Source organism: Pseudoliparis swirei, chromosome 12 (genome assembly GCF_029220125.1).
Source record: "Pseudoliparis swirei isolate HS2019 ecotype Mariana Trench chromosome 12, NWPU_hadal_v1, whole genome shotgun sequence".
NCBI lineage: Eukaryota > Metazoa > Chordata > Actinopteri > Perciformes > Liparidae > Pseudoliparis > Pseudoliparis swirei.
This window is the reverse complement of record NC_079399.1, coordinates 9207473-9225118: the sequence shown is the minus strand read 5'-3', so window position 1 is coordinate 9225118 and position 17646 is coordinate 9207473. Positions and strand designations below refer to the sequence as shown.

General features: G+C 43.7%; 1 protein-coding gene across 8 annotated transcripts in view; it reads right to left on the bottom strand.

The window, feature by feature from the left end:
- nhsl1b (NHS-like 1b) overlaps positions 1-17646 on the bottom strand; it is a 91502-nt gene that overhangs the window by 12575 nt on the left and 61281 nt on the right. For 6 of the 8 annotated variants that reach the window (XM_056427757.1, XM_056427762.1, XM_056427759.1 and 3 more), the window contains exons 2-4: positions 6458-6610; positions 2953-3077; positions 1327-1531 (exon numbers count right to left, since the gene is read on the bottom strand). In XM_056427757.1, the coding sequence (XP_056283732.1) occupies positions 1327-1531; positions 2953-3077; positions 6458-6610 (483 nt within the window). Of the gene's footprint in view, positions 1-1326; positions 1532-2952; positions 3078-6457; positions 6611-7934; positions 8372-10207; positions 10377-17646 lie in introns of those variants that run through there. The other 2 variants (XM_056427763.1, XM_056427760.1) reach the window with 2 other exon arrangements.

Below are 17646 nucleotides of genomic sequence, written 5' to 3'. Positions count from 1 at the left end.
TCATTCTTCTCAATGCCCGTCTCACTCTGTCCAGCGTCCCTGAAGGGAGAGTATTATCTTGCTAGGAACTGCTTATCCTGCTGCTATTTGGCTAGCTGGTGACAGCCTGGAAAGAAACTGATATGAGGGCGGATGGTGTCGACCACGTTGCCCCTCAAAGGGACAGAGAAGCCGCCGATCTCTCTCTCGTGTCTGCGGTAATGTAGAGCGACAGGGGATGAAGTCAACTGAAGGACGGCCGGATGCCGGTTCGTCTCTGAGCTGCTGGTCATCTGTTTTACAACTCATTTAAAAATATCTAGCTGATGTGTTTATGTCTTATGAGTGAAACACCACACACGCTACAGTGTATTATATTAATCATCAGAACTGGCAGAATCAGACGTTGTGTTTATTTTTGTGTGCGTGGCAGAGCGCATGGAAGAATGTCACATGCTAACAGGGGGATTGCATCGGCACCTTCGGCTGTGTTCATCTGTCAAACGCCCGGTGATCTGACCTAAGGTCGGCAAAAGCCTTGACCCTTGGATAAGCTGTCAAACGATGTTCACACTCAAGCGCTCGCTCACACACGCATGAAGGAAGGTGAAGGTCAATCTGCGTGAAGCATGATGAGAGAGGAAACTATACACAGGCGGTACAGGAGGAGAGGCAGACATCCATGACTGACACATGCAGCTTTTTCCTGAGTGGCTGACTGAATTCAGTCAGTGATTAGTCTCTCTCCACTCAGCCACAGAGGGTTTATGAAAGGAACAGGCTGACATTTCCTTTTTTTGCTGCCTTCCTGAGAATTATATGAGAATACCAATAAAATCCCAAGATGTGACATGTTAATATGACAGTTTTGAGGGAGTTGAAAGGCATTTTGTATTAGTCGTCAAGATTTGAATTAGTCCACAACTAATGACATCATCCCCAGCTGAACGTTGGTGGAGGCACGTTGTCTCCTCCTGTTTCCTGGGTTTGTACTAAGCTAAGCTTAGCATGGAGTGAGGGAGTCATCTCTGCATTTAACGTAAAGACATTAAATAAATATTATCTTCTCATATAACTCTCAGGTAAAAGAGCAATCAAGCTACATTGACAGAATAAGAGAAACAAAACACAATGTGACAATGGGGGTGAGAGGTTGATGTTAGAATAGACACCAGGACTGAATGAGGCCAGATCAAACTCAAAGTAGTTGGATCTTTTCAATATGGAACTAGAGGAGCAGGATATGTATTTTCCACGACCGACACTGATGGGGATTGGTCGCTACTGGGTAGTGAGCGAGCGATGGACACAAGGGGTGGATGATTACGGTTGTCAAGGAGGTCCTACCTGTGACGTTGATGGGAACTATGTCAGTAGGCACGGCCCGGGCCGCCAGCCTCATCTTCTCCTCTGGGGTGGGGAGGGGTGCGCCCTTGTTCCATTGGACCCGTCCGTCCCCCTCATACAACTCCCCTCCTTCGCCCCCTCCCTGCGGGGTCTGGGGCCTCATGGAGAGCTGCGATTTGTTGTCCTCCGCTGATGAAGCCGTGGACTAGATGAGAAAAGGGAAGAGTTGGTTAACACAATGTAAAAAATGAAGTGAAGTGTGTGTGTGTGTGTGGGGGGGGGGGCATCAGAAACAGGGAGAAAAGAAAGGTAGAAGAAGAGAACGTGAATAAGTATTTGAGGCAAGATGAGGGGATTAGAGAGTGAAAGAGGTGAGCTAATGAAAGGGAATGGTAACAAATATGTTGTCATTTTGAATTAGATCACATAAGTGATGGATAACGAAAGAATGTCAAGATAATAGTAGAAAATGAGAGTGAGAACAGAAAATAACTGAATTGTCCCAAACTGTAACTGACAGACTGTAAAAACCTAAATTGACACACACAAACAAGACTTGAACATATTACACTGCTGTGACCTTTAGAGGCCCGCGGCGCCGTAAACACATTTCACGATCAATCAAACCTAAATGAGACACTCACGCCAACATCTCTCAGAGTACACCAGATGGGTATTAAAAATAGCAGCAACAGCGGGGAGAAGGAGGCAGAATCACTCGTGCATCAAACTGCAACAGTTTTTTTTTTAACTGACTTATAATTTACTGCCGAGGAGCCACAGACAACCACATTGTGCTGCAGCATCCAGCATCCAGTGGAGCCGTTTGTCAACAGAAACCACTTATTTCCAGTTTCATGTCAATGTCAATTGTGAAACATTCTATTGAATCATCATAGCGAACAGAAATAAGCCCACATGTTTCTTGTTATAAATCAATTCCAGGGCGTCGACCAAAATTTGCCTGGATGAAAATAAATCCTCTGTAATAATAAAGTCGTTCCGAATCTCCAAAATAGATCCAGCAATCATCCCATTCGTCCGTTACATTTTATCCAGACACTCCCCTGCACGATACTGGCTAGAAAAGACGGTGATTAGTGCTTTCATACAAACCGTGCATGGATGAATAGAGGAGGGGAGGCAACAGAGGACCTCGGCAATAGTTTGGTAGTAGGCACGGCTTGTTATTTAGCAGCGTGGCTCAACCCGAAGCCGTGTTTCTGCTTTTGAAGTTGCTGTCAGGTAAAGTTAAGCTCACTGGCCTCAGGACAACAGGAAGCGATGGGGACGAGAGACGAGCAGCGGAAAGTAGAGAGACAGATACAGAGGGATGGGAGTCGACACTTCAGAGAGACGACATATTTGAAGCTAATAATTCTTTATTTGAAAAATAAATGAGAAAATTAAGCCAGGAAGACAGAGAACTAACTCGATTAAACTGCATTCCCATATTTAACCACTAGAGGGCAGACTGACACTGATGAAATGACTGGAGGAGAACGCTGAATCAGCTGCACTGCATGTACACACACACACACAAACACACACACACACAACAGTATAGACTGTTAAACTTGGACAGCTGGGAGTGTATGCGAGTGCAGAGTGTGTGTGTATGTGTACCTTCTTATCATTGTCATCCTCCTCATCCTGCAGGCTGCTGAGTGACTGTAAGGGGTCAGAGAAGATGGGACCCTGAGAGTAGTACTGAGAACTCCGGAAACCATCTTTCCTCAACTTGTCGCATTCTGCAGGACAAACAGAAACAGGGAAACATTTTATAGACAAGAAACAATGAGCATCTTTGTCTCAAACAGGATTTATTTGAGCTTTTGATGTTAGCAACTGCAGGCAGTTTCTTATTATGATCACATGTCTCTATTTGAGAATATTTAGTCAAGAGAGCTTTGTTGGGTGTGAAACACAACAACTCAAGACACACTTTTCCTTTCCTTTGATGATGTTAGATATATTTATGTACCACAAACAGACTAAGTTTATACATTTATCTTTACCTATTTAAACATATAACTCTCAATATAAACCGATCCCAAGGAATGTGTATATTGAACAGAAATATTCAAAATAAGTCATCCAACCACACTATAGAAGGAAGGATGTGTGAAATATCTTTAGGACACACACAGACATAGCTACATAACACTTCTCAACTCAACGTTTGTCTGTGTGCATGTGTGTGTGTGTGTGTGTGTGTCAGTCACAGGATGGCAGTGCCTGTTGGAGGTTGCCAAGCGCTGCTCACACCTCTTGTCACCACCTGCTGTGACGGGGCTGTGATGCATGTGTGTGTATGCCGATGTGTGAGAAGAAGGGAGTTTGTAAACGAGTGTGTGTGTGACCAGGAGGGGGTATCAGTTTCAGTCTGTCACATCCAGATGGCAGAACGGTCCCTCTCTCTGTCTCTCAGGGGGCATTTAGCACATCATATCTCTGCCTGCAAATATCTACGAGTGCATCCTTTGTCTGCTCCACACGACGCTACAGCTTAGAGGGGTTTGTGTGTGTTTGCTGAGGCCAGTAACCTGAAGGATAAAGAACTCTTAATTGTTGAGGGCAATTATTACATACTTTTTTACATGTAAAAACCTCCCTGTTCTTTTTTCTTGCATCTGTGGGATGTATTTAATTTAAATCTATTTTAGTGACCGCCACTTATGTGTTCAAAAGCACATCCACATCACTCCTCGCCTGGCACCTCAGAGATGCTGCTTTTAAATCCCTTTTATGTGCCATCTATCTCCATAGCTAATTACCGCCCGTCTCAGAGGAGAGACACGCGGGTGCATGTATAATACTGTCAGCTAATGGATCCTAATTGGGTTTGGCAAAGGTAGCAAATGTAACAACAGGCTGATGTGGTAGCAGTGTGGAAGAAGGCATTTAGAAAGCATGGCGATAATGAGGACGATGACGGGGGGGCGGAGCTGGTACGATGATTGGTGTTGCGTGATTGAGGAAGGTTGATAAAATAAGAGGCCTTGATGAGCCGCTTGTTGCTAGGCAGAACTGAAGGGAGGGGCAACAAAGACAAGCAGACAGATTGAAGAATATTAAGGATGAACACCATGATATAAGAAGGGTGTATATATTTTACAATAATATGTATATAATATATATAAAATGTGCAAATAGTGATTGATAGTGACGCCTCACAGACAGAACCCCCCCCCCCCCCTTCTCCCTCTTAAACAAGCGTTGTTGTCTTTGCAGGAGATCAGACAAGAAAAACCCGTTTAAAAGTCTCTGTGTGTTCAGCTCTCTGCTTCTAACTGAATTTCTCTGGTTTGAAACTTAGTTTCCCTCCTGTTTGGCTTTTCAATTAACTGTTTTTTTTTCAGTTTCATGTTTGCTTTCAACCACTATAAAGGTTCAGAGTGTTCAAGCAGTTCATTGTCAATGATACCTGTGAAGCCTGTTATGATGGTTATAATAGATGATGATTAGGACATTTTAGGGATTAAAATCTCAAATCTACACATTATTTCATAAACAAACTACAGCCCCTGGTTGTCACTGAATTACATCTTTGCCTAAACCAATGCATAATTCTTGGGATATTATTGACAGTATTCATATGACTGTTACGCAACTTTCCTGATGTATTTCAACCTGTTGGCACTTTTTCTGGAACTCAAGAGCTACAGCCACTATGGTCATTACAGAGATTGTTTATTGGTATTTATATGTTTTTTTTCTTCCTTTTTACTGCATGAAGAAAACACTAAATATACTCCCTCTGTGCTGGGCTGTAGTTGGGCGTGAACCCTGCACCCTCAACTTATTGGAAATGGACAAATAATAAATGAGCGAAAACACATGCAAAGACTCAATGGACAGCACAGGTGCTCCCATTGAACACCTGTTGTCTTTCAGTTCGGACCCCTGGGGCTGGGAGGAGATGACAGGAGGAGAGGGGGCAGAATTAATCCAACCTCCCAGGTGGTGTTTGCGTACCTAACAACATCAATATTGCAGGAAGCAGTATACAACAGCAACAGCACAGTGGTCAAACAATGGGAAAGATAAAGAAAGCATGCAGAGTGTGTGTGTGTGTGTGTGTGTGTGTGTGTGTGTGTGTGTGTGTGTGAGAGAGAAAATCAGGTTACAAGCAGCTTCTCCCCATGTATTGCTCTCTCTCTTTATCTCTTTTTTATCTGCTGGCACACAAGGCCAACCTCGCATGTAAACAACGGGCCTTTACTGTAACACCTCCACCCTCGTAAACCTAGTTTCTCATACCTGCCTCCCAGTCTGTTATCTGAGTAATTGGTGGACAACTTTCCCAGAAACTCTCAGCGAAACCAGTGGCCACATTTACTGATGTCTCCATGCCTTGTTGTAAACATGTGGTAAGAATATTAAAAAGTTGTCACCCTGCTGTGACTAGACTCCCTGTGTTTGTTCGACAACAAGGCGGTGTCTGTTTTGTCTCTTGGATGTGCTGCACAAACACGGAGAAGAGGATCTTACACTGTTGTGTTGTTGGCTAAACTCTGGAAGGAACAGCAATTACAGGGCTGGACGTTTTACAAGCAGTGGATCTACTCCTTGATGTCATGTGAGATTTGCAAGTGTGTATTCGCCCAGAGAAACATTAAAGCTCAAACAATTCATTCGTTAGATGAACATGTAACAGGTTTGATAAGCAATTATTGATTGTCACTTTTCAACCAAAAATGTCCCAAAAAGATTTCAGATTCTCAAATGTGATGGTTTTTTTCAGCAAATTTAATTAATTTTAGTTTTTGACTGTTGGTCGGTTCAAATAAGACACTTAAGAGACGTCAAAGCATTTGTGTTACAATGTTTTATGAGTATACCAGAGAATTATTTTTGAAAAGACCATCGACTGACAAAATAAGATTAAGATCCAAAAACATAAAACGCGTTATTGTTAAAATTTAGGGTTGTTGCGTTTTGTATGCGACTTGTAAAATAATCAAAGTGGCTGATAACTGGAAGTTACATTTCCCTTCATTTGTTAAAACAATGTGGACCTTGAACAATGCAAACACTCGGTAACCCCAGAGGACTCCTCGAACCCGACTATCTGCTGTTATGTTGGATCCTGTCTCTCATGATGCGGCCGAGTTTCAACAATCCTTACCTCGCAGGGCGGTCTTAAGGTTGACTTTGGCCTGACGGTGAAGGTCTTCCACGCAGGGCGGCCTGCTGCCTGGAAGGAAGATGTTCTCCTGCTGGTGCCATGGAGCTGTGTAATGAACCGTCCACTTGCTCTCCTCATCCAGGTTGGACACCGCTGCAGAAACACAGACATCCGGTTTAAGACTTTAAGTTGATCTCAATTAATATTTGCGTTTGTATTGACCCTAGTGGATCTCCTGGGGGATCTTTTAATGCATCATTTCTGATTGTTTTGTTGACAAAGTGAAAGTATTCTTTTATTCCCAAACCTTTGGAAAACAATCCTAACATGGCCGGCACAAGCAGACCTGGCTACTGGAGGGATTTGTTTATATTTGGTGGAGAAAAGGAAGAGGAAGCAGATTGAGGTGCCTTGCATCTAGGTGTCAGTCTCCACACTAACAACGTGACACACATCTGAGACATCACACAGTTGGCCACACATGTCGGAGGGGGAGGAGGGATGAAGAGTACCCGGAGTGAAACACGAACCAGATGATTTCCAGCTCAGATATTCAAACAGGTGAACTACAAAAGCTAACTTGAGTTAGAAACAATAGAGCAATATAGCAATATAACACACAAGCACCTGACAGCACTCTATCAGCGGGATTAACATCTCGCTAGATCTCAAGACAATGTAGGTTATTGGCTAAGATATCCAACTATCTATTCCTTCACAAGAACAAACCAGACTTCTGGGTTGTTTGTTATTTTCGAGAAAACTACTCTGTCAGACATCAACAAAGAAATCATAACAGAACATGGTATTAATGCTGCCGATCATGGAATCAAAGCTTCCCAGGGTCCCATGGTCGTATGCCGCTAAATACAAATGTCAGCAAAACTGCCGAGCTTTAAATATCAACACACACACAAGACTCAAAAGTGTGGCTTACCAAGTGAGCGTAACCAAGCAAAAGTAGGAGATTGTGGATGTAAGACTATCTCCATTTAGACCGCCTGTCCCTGTCCTGACCATCACAACACGTCCATCTGACTGGGACTGAGGGAGACGTTTGAGGGAACCAGGAGGAAGGGGACGGGTCGTGAAAGGGGCTGGTTTTGTTTGGATGCTTTTTCACAGGTGCTAATGAGCCATAGTAGAATGCATAGGGTGTGTGTGTGTGTGTGTGTATGTGTGTGTTTGTGTATGTGTGTGTGTGTGTGGGGGGGGGGGGGGGGTTGGGGGAAGACAGAAGGGGGGGGGGGTGTCTATGGCTGCAAATTGATCGTTAGAGAAAGTGTGAGACTGCTGTGTCAGCTGCTGTGATTTGCAGATAACTTCATCGAGGCTTCAACGGTGGTCATCTTAAAGCTCTCCTGTGTGTCCCAGTCTGTTTGTATGTGACCAGAGCAGTGGGTGACCGAAGTCAAACACACACACAGTTCTATGACGGTCAGTGTGCCGAGTCGTGCTTCTGCTGGAGACTAATCACCTTCACGTCTGTCGCTACAGCTTGTTGAGGAGCGGGCAGCTGCTGATGTGCGCTTAGGAGAGGGGCCATTGTGTTTATTCCTGTTCCTCCTCACTCTGAGCTTCTCTTCATTCACAAATCTCCACTTTCTCTTCCCACTATTGCCGCTATCTTCAAACACACACGCTGCATGCTTAGTAGTGTAACACAACAAATACACAGATTCTGCTTGTTGACTTTGGACTATAACAACCATATGAGTGAGTTGTAACACATTCGATCAGCAGAAATACAAGGAAACAGGAAATCATGTCGACTCTGATCTGTGACTGCAGTCTCACTTGAATTAACCTCTCATAATCATCATCCAGCACTCCGACCATATGAATAAACAACCCTACATGTTTGAACCACAAAGAGAGAAGTTAGACAGAGACACTTCATGTCAAAAAGGGTAAAAAAGGACAGAGTTCCCAGTCATGTCACCATGAGGGTGTGTGACGGCGTAGACTTGTCTCAAATCCAAGTCTGGACTGGAGAGTTGCATTACACACACACACACACACACACACACACAAGCACGCCTATACCACAAAATCGACACGCAGACAGGAAGTAGAATTTTAAATGTGAAATGTCGAGAAGCAGGCCAGTTGCGGTGGGCTTTGTATCTCAAAGTGCTCACCACACCTATGAGCAAGGCAGTGAGACGCCCCAGCTGTGCGTGAATAAGGGCACGTCCTTAAACTAGCTCGCCTGGCTAAATAAAGATCTGACATAATCTATTTCTTATGAAACCCATTTCGAATATATTTTTGCTCTCACAGACACACTCGGCCCAGGTACCCTTCCCCACTCCCACTCCCTGACTCGGGTTTGAATAGACCTCAGCAAGGCTATAGGGCCAGGCAGACCAAGGACGATGGACACAAAGCCTGCATTGTCCCCCGGCATCAGTCTCCACATCAGGCCTTTCACAGCCACAATATGCCCTTGCCCCTTAAAACACACACACACACACACAGAGAGAGAACTGTGGCGCGAAAGTCTTTTAGAAGACAAATAATCCCTCTGTCCATTGACATCTCAGCTCTCCCTTCATCCATTAAGGACACAGACTGAGAACTGGGGACTAAAAACACAACACAACACACACACACATACACACACACAAAGCGGCAGCAAGGTGCATCAGGGCAAAGTGTGCTGAGGCTGCACAGTAATCCCTGCAAATGTATTTGTATGCAGACGCACACACACCAGCGTTACTGTTGGTGAGCTGTTACGATCAATAACCAGTGTTAATCCAGAACTTGACACCAGCCAATAGAGTATTGACTCTCATGCATAACACAACCTTCTGTTTTGTAAGGGTCAGCTTGGTTCAGATATATTTTTGAGATGCATTGTTAAGTCATTCAAAGAGTTGTTAGTGATGGTTTCTGGGAGTATACCTCTTTACAAAATAAATTGGCATAAAACCAAGATCAAACTGCAATTCCAACTGGTGTGCTCCTGATGTAATGTAGAAGCTGAGGATATGAGCGGTGCTCAGTCTGGAGCTCTTTATCATGTGGAGCAAAGTGCAGGCATGTGCAAGATAAGATGTGAGAAGTACAAAAAGGCTGCGCTAATGATGAACAATACCACCTCAGCCTCGACTGCAACACATGCTATAAATCACCCGAGATTAGAGTCGGCACAAGCAGCTTGCCCTGCATCAACCAGCTCTTTGTTTAACATCCTCACATGATTTAATACATAACCATTAATAAAATAATCATCCAGCCCTGGAGCATTAACCAATCATCCTATCCAGAATCTACTGTGTATGGCACACAGACCCACTACGATGTCCTGTCATATCGAGATCAGATTATCTGAACTGAATAAACATAAAAACATAAATAGTTCAGAGAAAAAAGGAAAATGGCAAACTATTTCCAATCTAGAAGCTGTGATTTCGAATGCTTCCAGCTGCCACCGTTACAAATGCTGCCGTGTCATTGAGTGTTATTAGTGGTCGGCTCCGTGAAGTCTTGGCCCGGTGGTTACCTGGTAACAGGTGCAACAGGGGGTTGGAACTGGGCTCAGAGACAGCAACATGCTCACAGGAAATCGTTAAAATGAACAATTAATCAAAGCTGCCATGTGTACACATTTGATACAGACCAACTTTAATAAATGTAAAAGTTTATTTACATTTTTTATGAGTCGAAACAAATGTAGAAAATTCTGACACTGAAACTCAAACTATTCATTCACGATCAAAAGAAGAAGTAAACACGGCTTACCCTTCCTTTTAAAGTACTTAATCACAGATTTCAACGAGGTCCCGATAAACACCATTATTCCGGTTGAGTGTGAACCTCTCTTTCAAAAACAAACACAATCAAAATCCTGATAATAAAAGAGAGAGAAGATGGGACGAACGAGCGCTGGTGTCGGCTCACATTCTCACTACACAGCGCCTAAGAGTGTGTGTGAGCGTCTATGCTGACAATGAGAGTCTCTCTCTCTCTCTCACTCTCACTCTCACTCTCTCTCTCTCTCTCTAAACACACCCTGGGTCCACCACCACCCCCCCTCAGGCAGCCCAGTCCTCGGAGGCACACACACACACACAGACAGCGGGAGGGGTGTAGGACCGGCCCCTCTGTGCTTTGGTTACCAGGGAGTTCTGGCTGCCTCTCCCTTCATTTCTCATCATCAGTGTATCTATTTCACTCACTCACTCCCTCTATCTCTCACTCACTCTCTCACTCTCTTTCTCTCTCTCAGCAGCTGAAACTTGCTTTATTAGAACAGGCAAACTCGTGCCATAATGCTGTGATGTGCAATTCTCATTTCAGTCCACGTCTATTTCTTTCCCGTACTTCCTGCTCAGCGCAGTGTGTGTAGTCGGTGTGTCTCCACTTTCACCGCTACGACAGACAAGTCAGGGGAATATTTATGCATCTGATTAAACTACCAGTCACCTCTACATCCTTGTGCATCCTTGAAAAACCAAAAACATGCTGAGCTTTTCATAGGTATTCTCAGAGGGATGCAGCATCCACCTGCATGCAGAGTAATGGAACATCATGACATACAACACCAGATGCATGTGTCCCAAATCTTTTTCTGTCGACCTACTTTAAAAAAAATGACAAACCATCCCAACCAAATTTATTATAGGACTTTTCTATAAATCATTTCTGTGTAAATACAACATTCCTGACCAGTTTTACAGCCATTATCTTGACTATAAATCACAATCACAACTTTGTTTCATGTATGATTAATTGAAAACATATACTACACATGTTACATATTTTGAAGGACATCAAATGCATGCATTTGAGCCGGAGTTCTGCATCGGTGTCAGCATACTGACAGAATTTATGTTTGCTTTTCATATTAGATTAAATGTTATAAATAGAATACAATTATCCTCACAGTACAAACTTTGAGTTTCCCTCGTGTGGCTCAAAGTTTTACTACGGATATAAATGTCAAAAGAATATTGAGGTGGTTCTGAAAATGTATTTGGCGACTGATAAAAGTTTTTGGGAATGACAAAAAACAACCCTGTTTTTAGCTATCTAAAAAAGAACACGAACAACGATAGATTGTGCTCATATCCTCTATAAATCTAATTTTTTCTTCTCTCTGGGATGTTTTTTCTATCAATCACTTTTCCTGTCGGATCACTCGCAGCCTGCTGTGTGCGCACATGGCCACTAGATCTGTGCCACATGAATATAGATCATATACAATCCTCCCATTGTCTAATCTGCTCACAATCTATCACATACACACACGTACACACACTGGCACCAACCCATTCAAATGCATGCAAACCCACACACACGCGCACACACACGCACGCACACACACACACACACACACAACGGGCTGCTCCTCCTTTTTCGATCGTATTTCTTTTCAGCCCAAATGGTTGGAGAGGGGAAGGAGGGGTGTGTGTAAGGGAGGGAGGGAGAGAGGGATGGGGCTGCAACAAGAGCTTGAATGGGACTGCAAATGATCCTTGAATTTGTGGGTAGAAAGGTTTCCCCTCCCTCCCCCCTTCGACCTTGTTCATCTGAACCTTTCAGCCTGATTCTGAAGTGCTGTAGACAACAGTTACCATGTGTGTGTGTGTGTGTTGTTGTTGTTCATGTTTAGTAACACTCACTGTTTCTGCATTGTCTACTGTACGCTGCGTAGTGTCTGTTCACAGTATTTACGGTTGCTATTGTCATTGAGTTATTAAGCTCTAAACGAGACTCTGTAAATGTCATATTCTTATTGAGAGTTAAACGCCATTCAGATTGAGAGTCAAAGCAGGTTTTCTCGATCAACATGTTATTCTGGGAGGGTTTGGACAAAGTCTTTCTCCACGTGTCAAACTTGCACACGCACACACAGATACACCAGGCGAGACAGACGGGTCAACAGCTCTATCTGCTGAAGGAGGGCTCCAGATCTAGGCCACCTCTAGGATTAGGGCTATCCGTCCAGCCAGCCATACGTCCGTACATCTTCCCCTCGTTCCCAGTGAGGAACAGAAGCCCCCAGCTCAAACAATATCAATCTTTCATGTGTTCATACACTAAGCAGCATATGAAGGATGCATGAAGGACTCGGTGGATGAAGGTTGGACCTCAGAGGAAGAGGATTATTCAGCAAGACAAACATCAGGGATTATTAGGAACATGATTTGATGATTAAAGAGCAATCCGACTGATATAGCCCTTTGGTTATGCAATTAATACATCTTGATTACCTAAAATGAGGCATTATTTTATTTAAATTTTTTCTTTGGTTGATATGAATAATTAGCACGTCTTTTTAGGACTCAGTGGTGAATGTGGCAAGGTGATAATAAAGGAGAGCGATTGATGAGGGGCTCCTGCTCTTCCTCCTCATCTCATCTACATATCCCCCTAAATGTGGCAGACACAACAAAACAGACACACTCTAGTGTTCTTCTTTTTATCCCAGATGGCTTAATTTAACGCCAATCCCCAAAACCCACATACCTTCCCCGTCCAATATCTATCAAACATTCGTTAAAATTCCCAAAGTGCTTGAACCTGGCACCCACCCACACACACACACACACACACACACACACACACACACACACACACACACACACACACACACACACACACACACACACACACACACACACACACACACACACACACACACACACACACACACACACACACACACACACCTTCATCAGACAGGTCTCAGCTTGTATTTTCTAATTGGACTTAATAAGGGAGAGCTAAGCTGACCCCCTCAAACCTCTCAACTCTATTTGATCCGCCAATGTAAAATCTCCCTCCCTCTCTTTCTTCCTTCTCTCTCCATCACTAGTTGTCTTTCTTCTGCTTCTGTTCTTTTAGACATGAACACTTTCATGAAACCTAATGTAATCTCACATGTATTGATTTTAACCCTAGCCCTTTCCCTCTCTTTCTTTTCTTATGTTCTCCAGTTCAGGCGCCGACCTGGCACACCTTGCCATAAGGCGGAGGAAAACCTGCGAGGTGGAGATAAGCAGGACAGCGTGAGGTGTGCAAAAAGAAAGCCAAGTATCTGTTGCACACGTGAGCGCGCACTAACACTTTGCATTTGTATGCAATCAGCATCGCACAACATAACAGTGTCGTTACAGATTCCAGAGAACTTAACATGTGAATGGATTCAAACAGAGGCACTTGAAGGTCGTTGGTTTACAATTCATTAACTTATGCTAAGTGAACAAAAATGCCTAATATGTTCTTTAGCAATGAAAGGCACTACATTACTGAGAGCAATCTGTATTTAAGTTCTAAATTCCAATTTATAAAATACACATTTAACCCCAAATGATGACAAAGACCTGCCAGATGGCGTATTAAGTCTAACAAACAGCCAAAAACAGCTCTTTAAACTTGTAAACCTAGTAGCAACAAATGTTGTTCGGACAGGAAATGTACCATTAACCCTGAAAAATGTATAAATAAAAACATTATATCATATGCCCCTCTCATCTCATTCCATCTCTCCTTTTCTGTGAATGAAAATCTATAATTTATAGCATGTGGAGCAACATACTCGCTCTCTAATTCTTTCTCCCTTTCTTTCATCCCCGCATCTCTGAATGAAAGCGTAGCACAAGAGGCTCAATGGGAACCCGATCGCCTTGGTCCTCTCAGAGATATGGAGCAAGGCATGAATTATCTATCAGCACAGGGGTGTGTGTGTGTGTGGGGGGGGGGGGGGAGGTGAAGGTTGAGGGGTTGACGATCGTGCTCCATGTTTAAATGCAGAACATTAATTGTCTGTCTTTGTGCAACTTAGAATAGGAGAGCGAAATCAAATCTGTAATTACTGGAGAATAACAATATGAAACCAGTAATAGTAGTAAGATATAATTGTTGTGTTTTTGATGATAATAATATGAGTCGAACATGGTTAAGAGGGAAACAACTCTCTACAACGCTTATAAAGAGGCAGTTCAACTTAAACTCACTCCTGAATAAACACAACTCTCTCACAAACATAACACACACACACACACAGAAACCAAGGTGACAAAGAGGCTGTGCTGAGTAAACAGGTGTGATAACTATTTTTCACTGTCACTGATGGTTTCAGCATGCGGTGAAGTTCCCGAGCATCACACACACACAAACACGTTTAGTTAAGCCCACTTGCTCAGTGACCCTATTCTGACACCAAACTCTTGCCGTCTCCCTCCCCCTCCCCCTCTCCATCTTGTTGCAGAGGTTACTGGGTAACACCGACCCTCCTTCCTCCCCCCTACTACTCTTCTGGTGTTTCCGTCTGACTTACTCCATTGAAGAAGCTGGGATTCCATCACACACACATACACACACACACACACACAAATACTAGTCATTCCCACAAACCATATCACCGTTGTTATACACATAAAACACGTTAAGACAACTTCCCTTCCCTGCAAGCTTAGCCAACAACACAGAGACAAAGCAAAGCCCTCTGTGTGTACCATCAGAAAGTCCTATCCACAGCGTATTTGCGTGATTACATGCGTAATGCAGAATGGCGAGAGTCAATGAGCTCAGTCTGTAGCGGCCAAATGTTCTTCAGGTGACTGAAGTGGCTCACAACATTTAATTTGAGTGAAAACGCTTTTGTGTGATTTCGCATGGGGCTTTTTCTTGCTCCAAAGTGTGTACATTCTACACCAAGGGGGGAATTGTTAGGAATGAAAACTGCTGCATTTTGTGTGTGTGTGTGTGTGTGAAAGGCATTGGGGGCCCCTCTATAGGCTGCTCCTCCTTTGTGACCCATGAGAAAACCCTGCAAGTCAAAGTGACACCCTGCTAACTGCCCCGAGCATGCCACACCATCACTAACCTCATCAGACCCTGTTCTTTGCGTTTGTTTTTCGGTTTCATAAGTGTGTGCATACCCTCGACTTGATGTGGGGACACACGTATACTTGTGTTATCTGTTCAAACGCCGCGTAGCTTGATGTGTGTGAATCGAGGAAATGTCTTTGAAGAGGGCAACACAATACTGACAAGAAATGGAGATGGCAACACTTTTTACAAAGACTTTTTTCTTTTTTTTTAAAGGGAGCGCTGGGAAGCAACAATTGCATCCACAAAATATTGAAACTTCTTTGATGTGGTCGAAGCAGAGCCATTTCGCTGAGTAGCGATGCGAGGCCGGATAGAGGAGGCAGCGTTTAGAGGGACAAAAGAAACAAGAGAGAGGAGATGAAGGCAGCTGGGAGAGAAAAGTCAAGGGCGGAGGACAGAGAACCAGATGACGCAAAGAGAGAGATAGAGTGGGAATGGAAAGCATCCAAAATAAAAGACTCACTACAAACAGTTATCATACACACAAACATACACAAAGACACAGCAGGCTTGGCGGTCATGACTAATTTTCCATCCCCTGATGTCTGACCCAACCCGACGCTTTGAAATTCAAGTCAGTATAAAAGAGAAAAACACAGAGAGACCAGAGAGATGCACCTCTGCCACAGACACGACATGCATCGGAGTCTCTGTGCTGGGAATCATCGCCGCCGTGCATCTTTGCGTCTCAGCATGGCAGCCAAACAAGAGCAGGCTATGAACAGTCTGGAAACAAAGAGCAGGTCAACTCACAGCTGGAAGAGCACAAACTGACAGCGAGGTGTGCAACCGTTAGATAAGTCCTTCGCATACATTCATTTAACGAGCAACCTTTTATACGCAAATGTTAGCTTCGGTACAATGAAAGGCGGCTGGCTCTTAAAATGTACACAGAAAGTTAAAATGCTGTTATTTTACGAGCAGGCTGATTTGTGCCTTCAGAGAGGGGTGGCAGTTTTGTTGCTAACTTGAGGCATTTTATGTGCTCGCCAGGATGGATTTGTAGCCAACTGTCCATTTCTCCCCGGCAACAGAGTATTAAATCGAATGCAATCTAACCCCTCGAGCCCGTCAGCCCCCCTGAAGTTGGCCCGGACAATAAGATGAAACTGGAAAAGGAGGGTTTCTAAGTTTGAGGGACAATATTCAGTGCATGTTTTCCTGCTGTTTGGATGGACTCAAGAATGTGGAATCACATTTTCCGCAACTAAAAAACAACTTTCGGATGGATTGCCACGTAATCTGGTCCAGATATCCACGGTGCACAAAGGATGTAACCTGATGACTTTGATTCTACCCTGACTTTTCTTCTTGAGGTTGACTTGAATGAAATGTCTCTGCAACTGGATGGATTGTAACGACACTTGACAGCCTAAACCTAAAGGTTTGCTGATATCCGACTTCACTACTTTGGTTCATAAGCATCACACTAAACTAAGATGGAAAACAAACCTGCTGTCCATCAGCGGGTTAACGTCATCATGCGAAGGTTAGCATGCAGGCGTACAGCCTCACAGAACTGTTGGCTGGAGACTTTTTATCTTATTTTGTCTAAACTATCTGACTTTATTGATTTAGTCTGGTAAGAAATCCATAGTCTTCAGGTGGAACACTCCATGTTTGTTTTGGGCATAAGCGAAACAGCATTTTGGCTGAACATCAAACACTTGCAATAATTGATTTCTTTAAGTTCAGCAGCATTGGTTCAGCCCTCGGAGAGGTTCCTCTTCTGAATATAGACGATGCAGGTGTGTCACATATTTATGTCATGCTATCATAAAATAGTTTCACAGTGGAAAGCTGGATTCAGCTGCTGGGAGTGTAACATAAAGACAGACCCATGGCAGCCAGACTACATTAGGAGTCATTACCATCCAGCCTCACTGTCTCAACTGATATCGACTCCTGGCCCTTCTCCCTCTCCAGTGAACCCTCCCGAGGACCCGCCACATCAATAACCACAAGGCCTGAGTGTTTGTGTGTCTCACTGGCTGGCAGCAGGCTGACATCATTGTTCATGCTATTGAATGTGTGCATGTGCGCCCGCAGCTTGTTCCCCAATCCACTGCATTTAGACAATAGGCCGATGCACATATTACAATCTTGACCTTAAAAGTTACTGGATTACAATCATTGCATCCCAGAAGCTTTATCGTTGTTGTTGTCTTTGTTTATCCTGTTGTATCCTGTCCGGTCTTGCACATGTAGGTTATAAGACAATACATGTGCCTCTAGTCAACATGCATACAAGCATGTACCAACGGAAAGTGAATATGAAGATGCACACACTTCCACGTAGGAATGCCTGCACACAGCTTTATGTTGGCTGCCACGCTTGT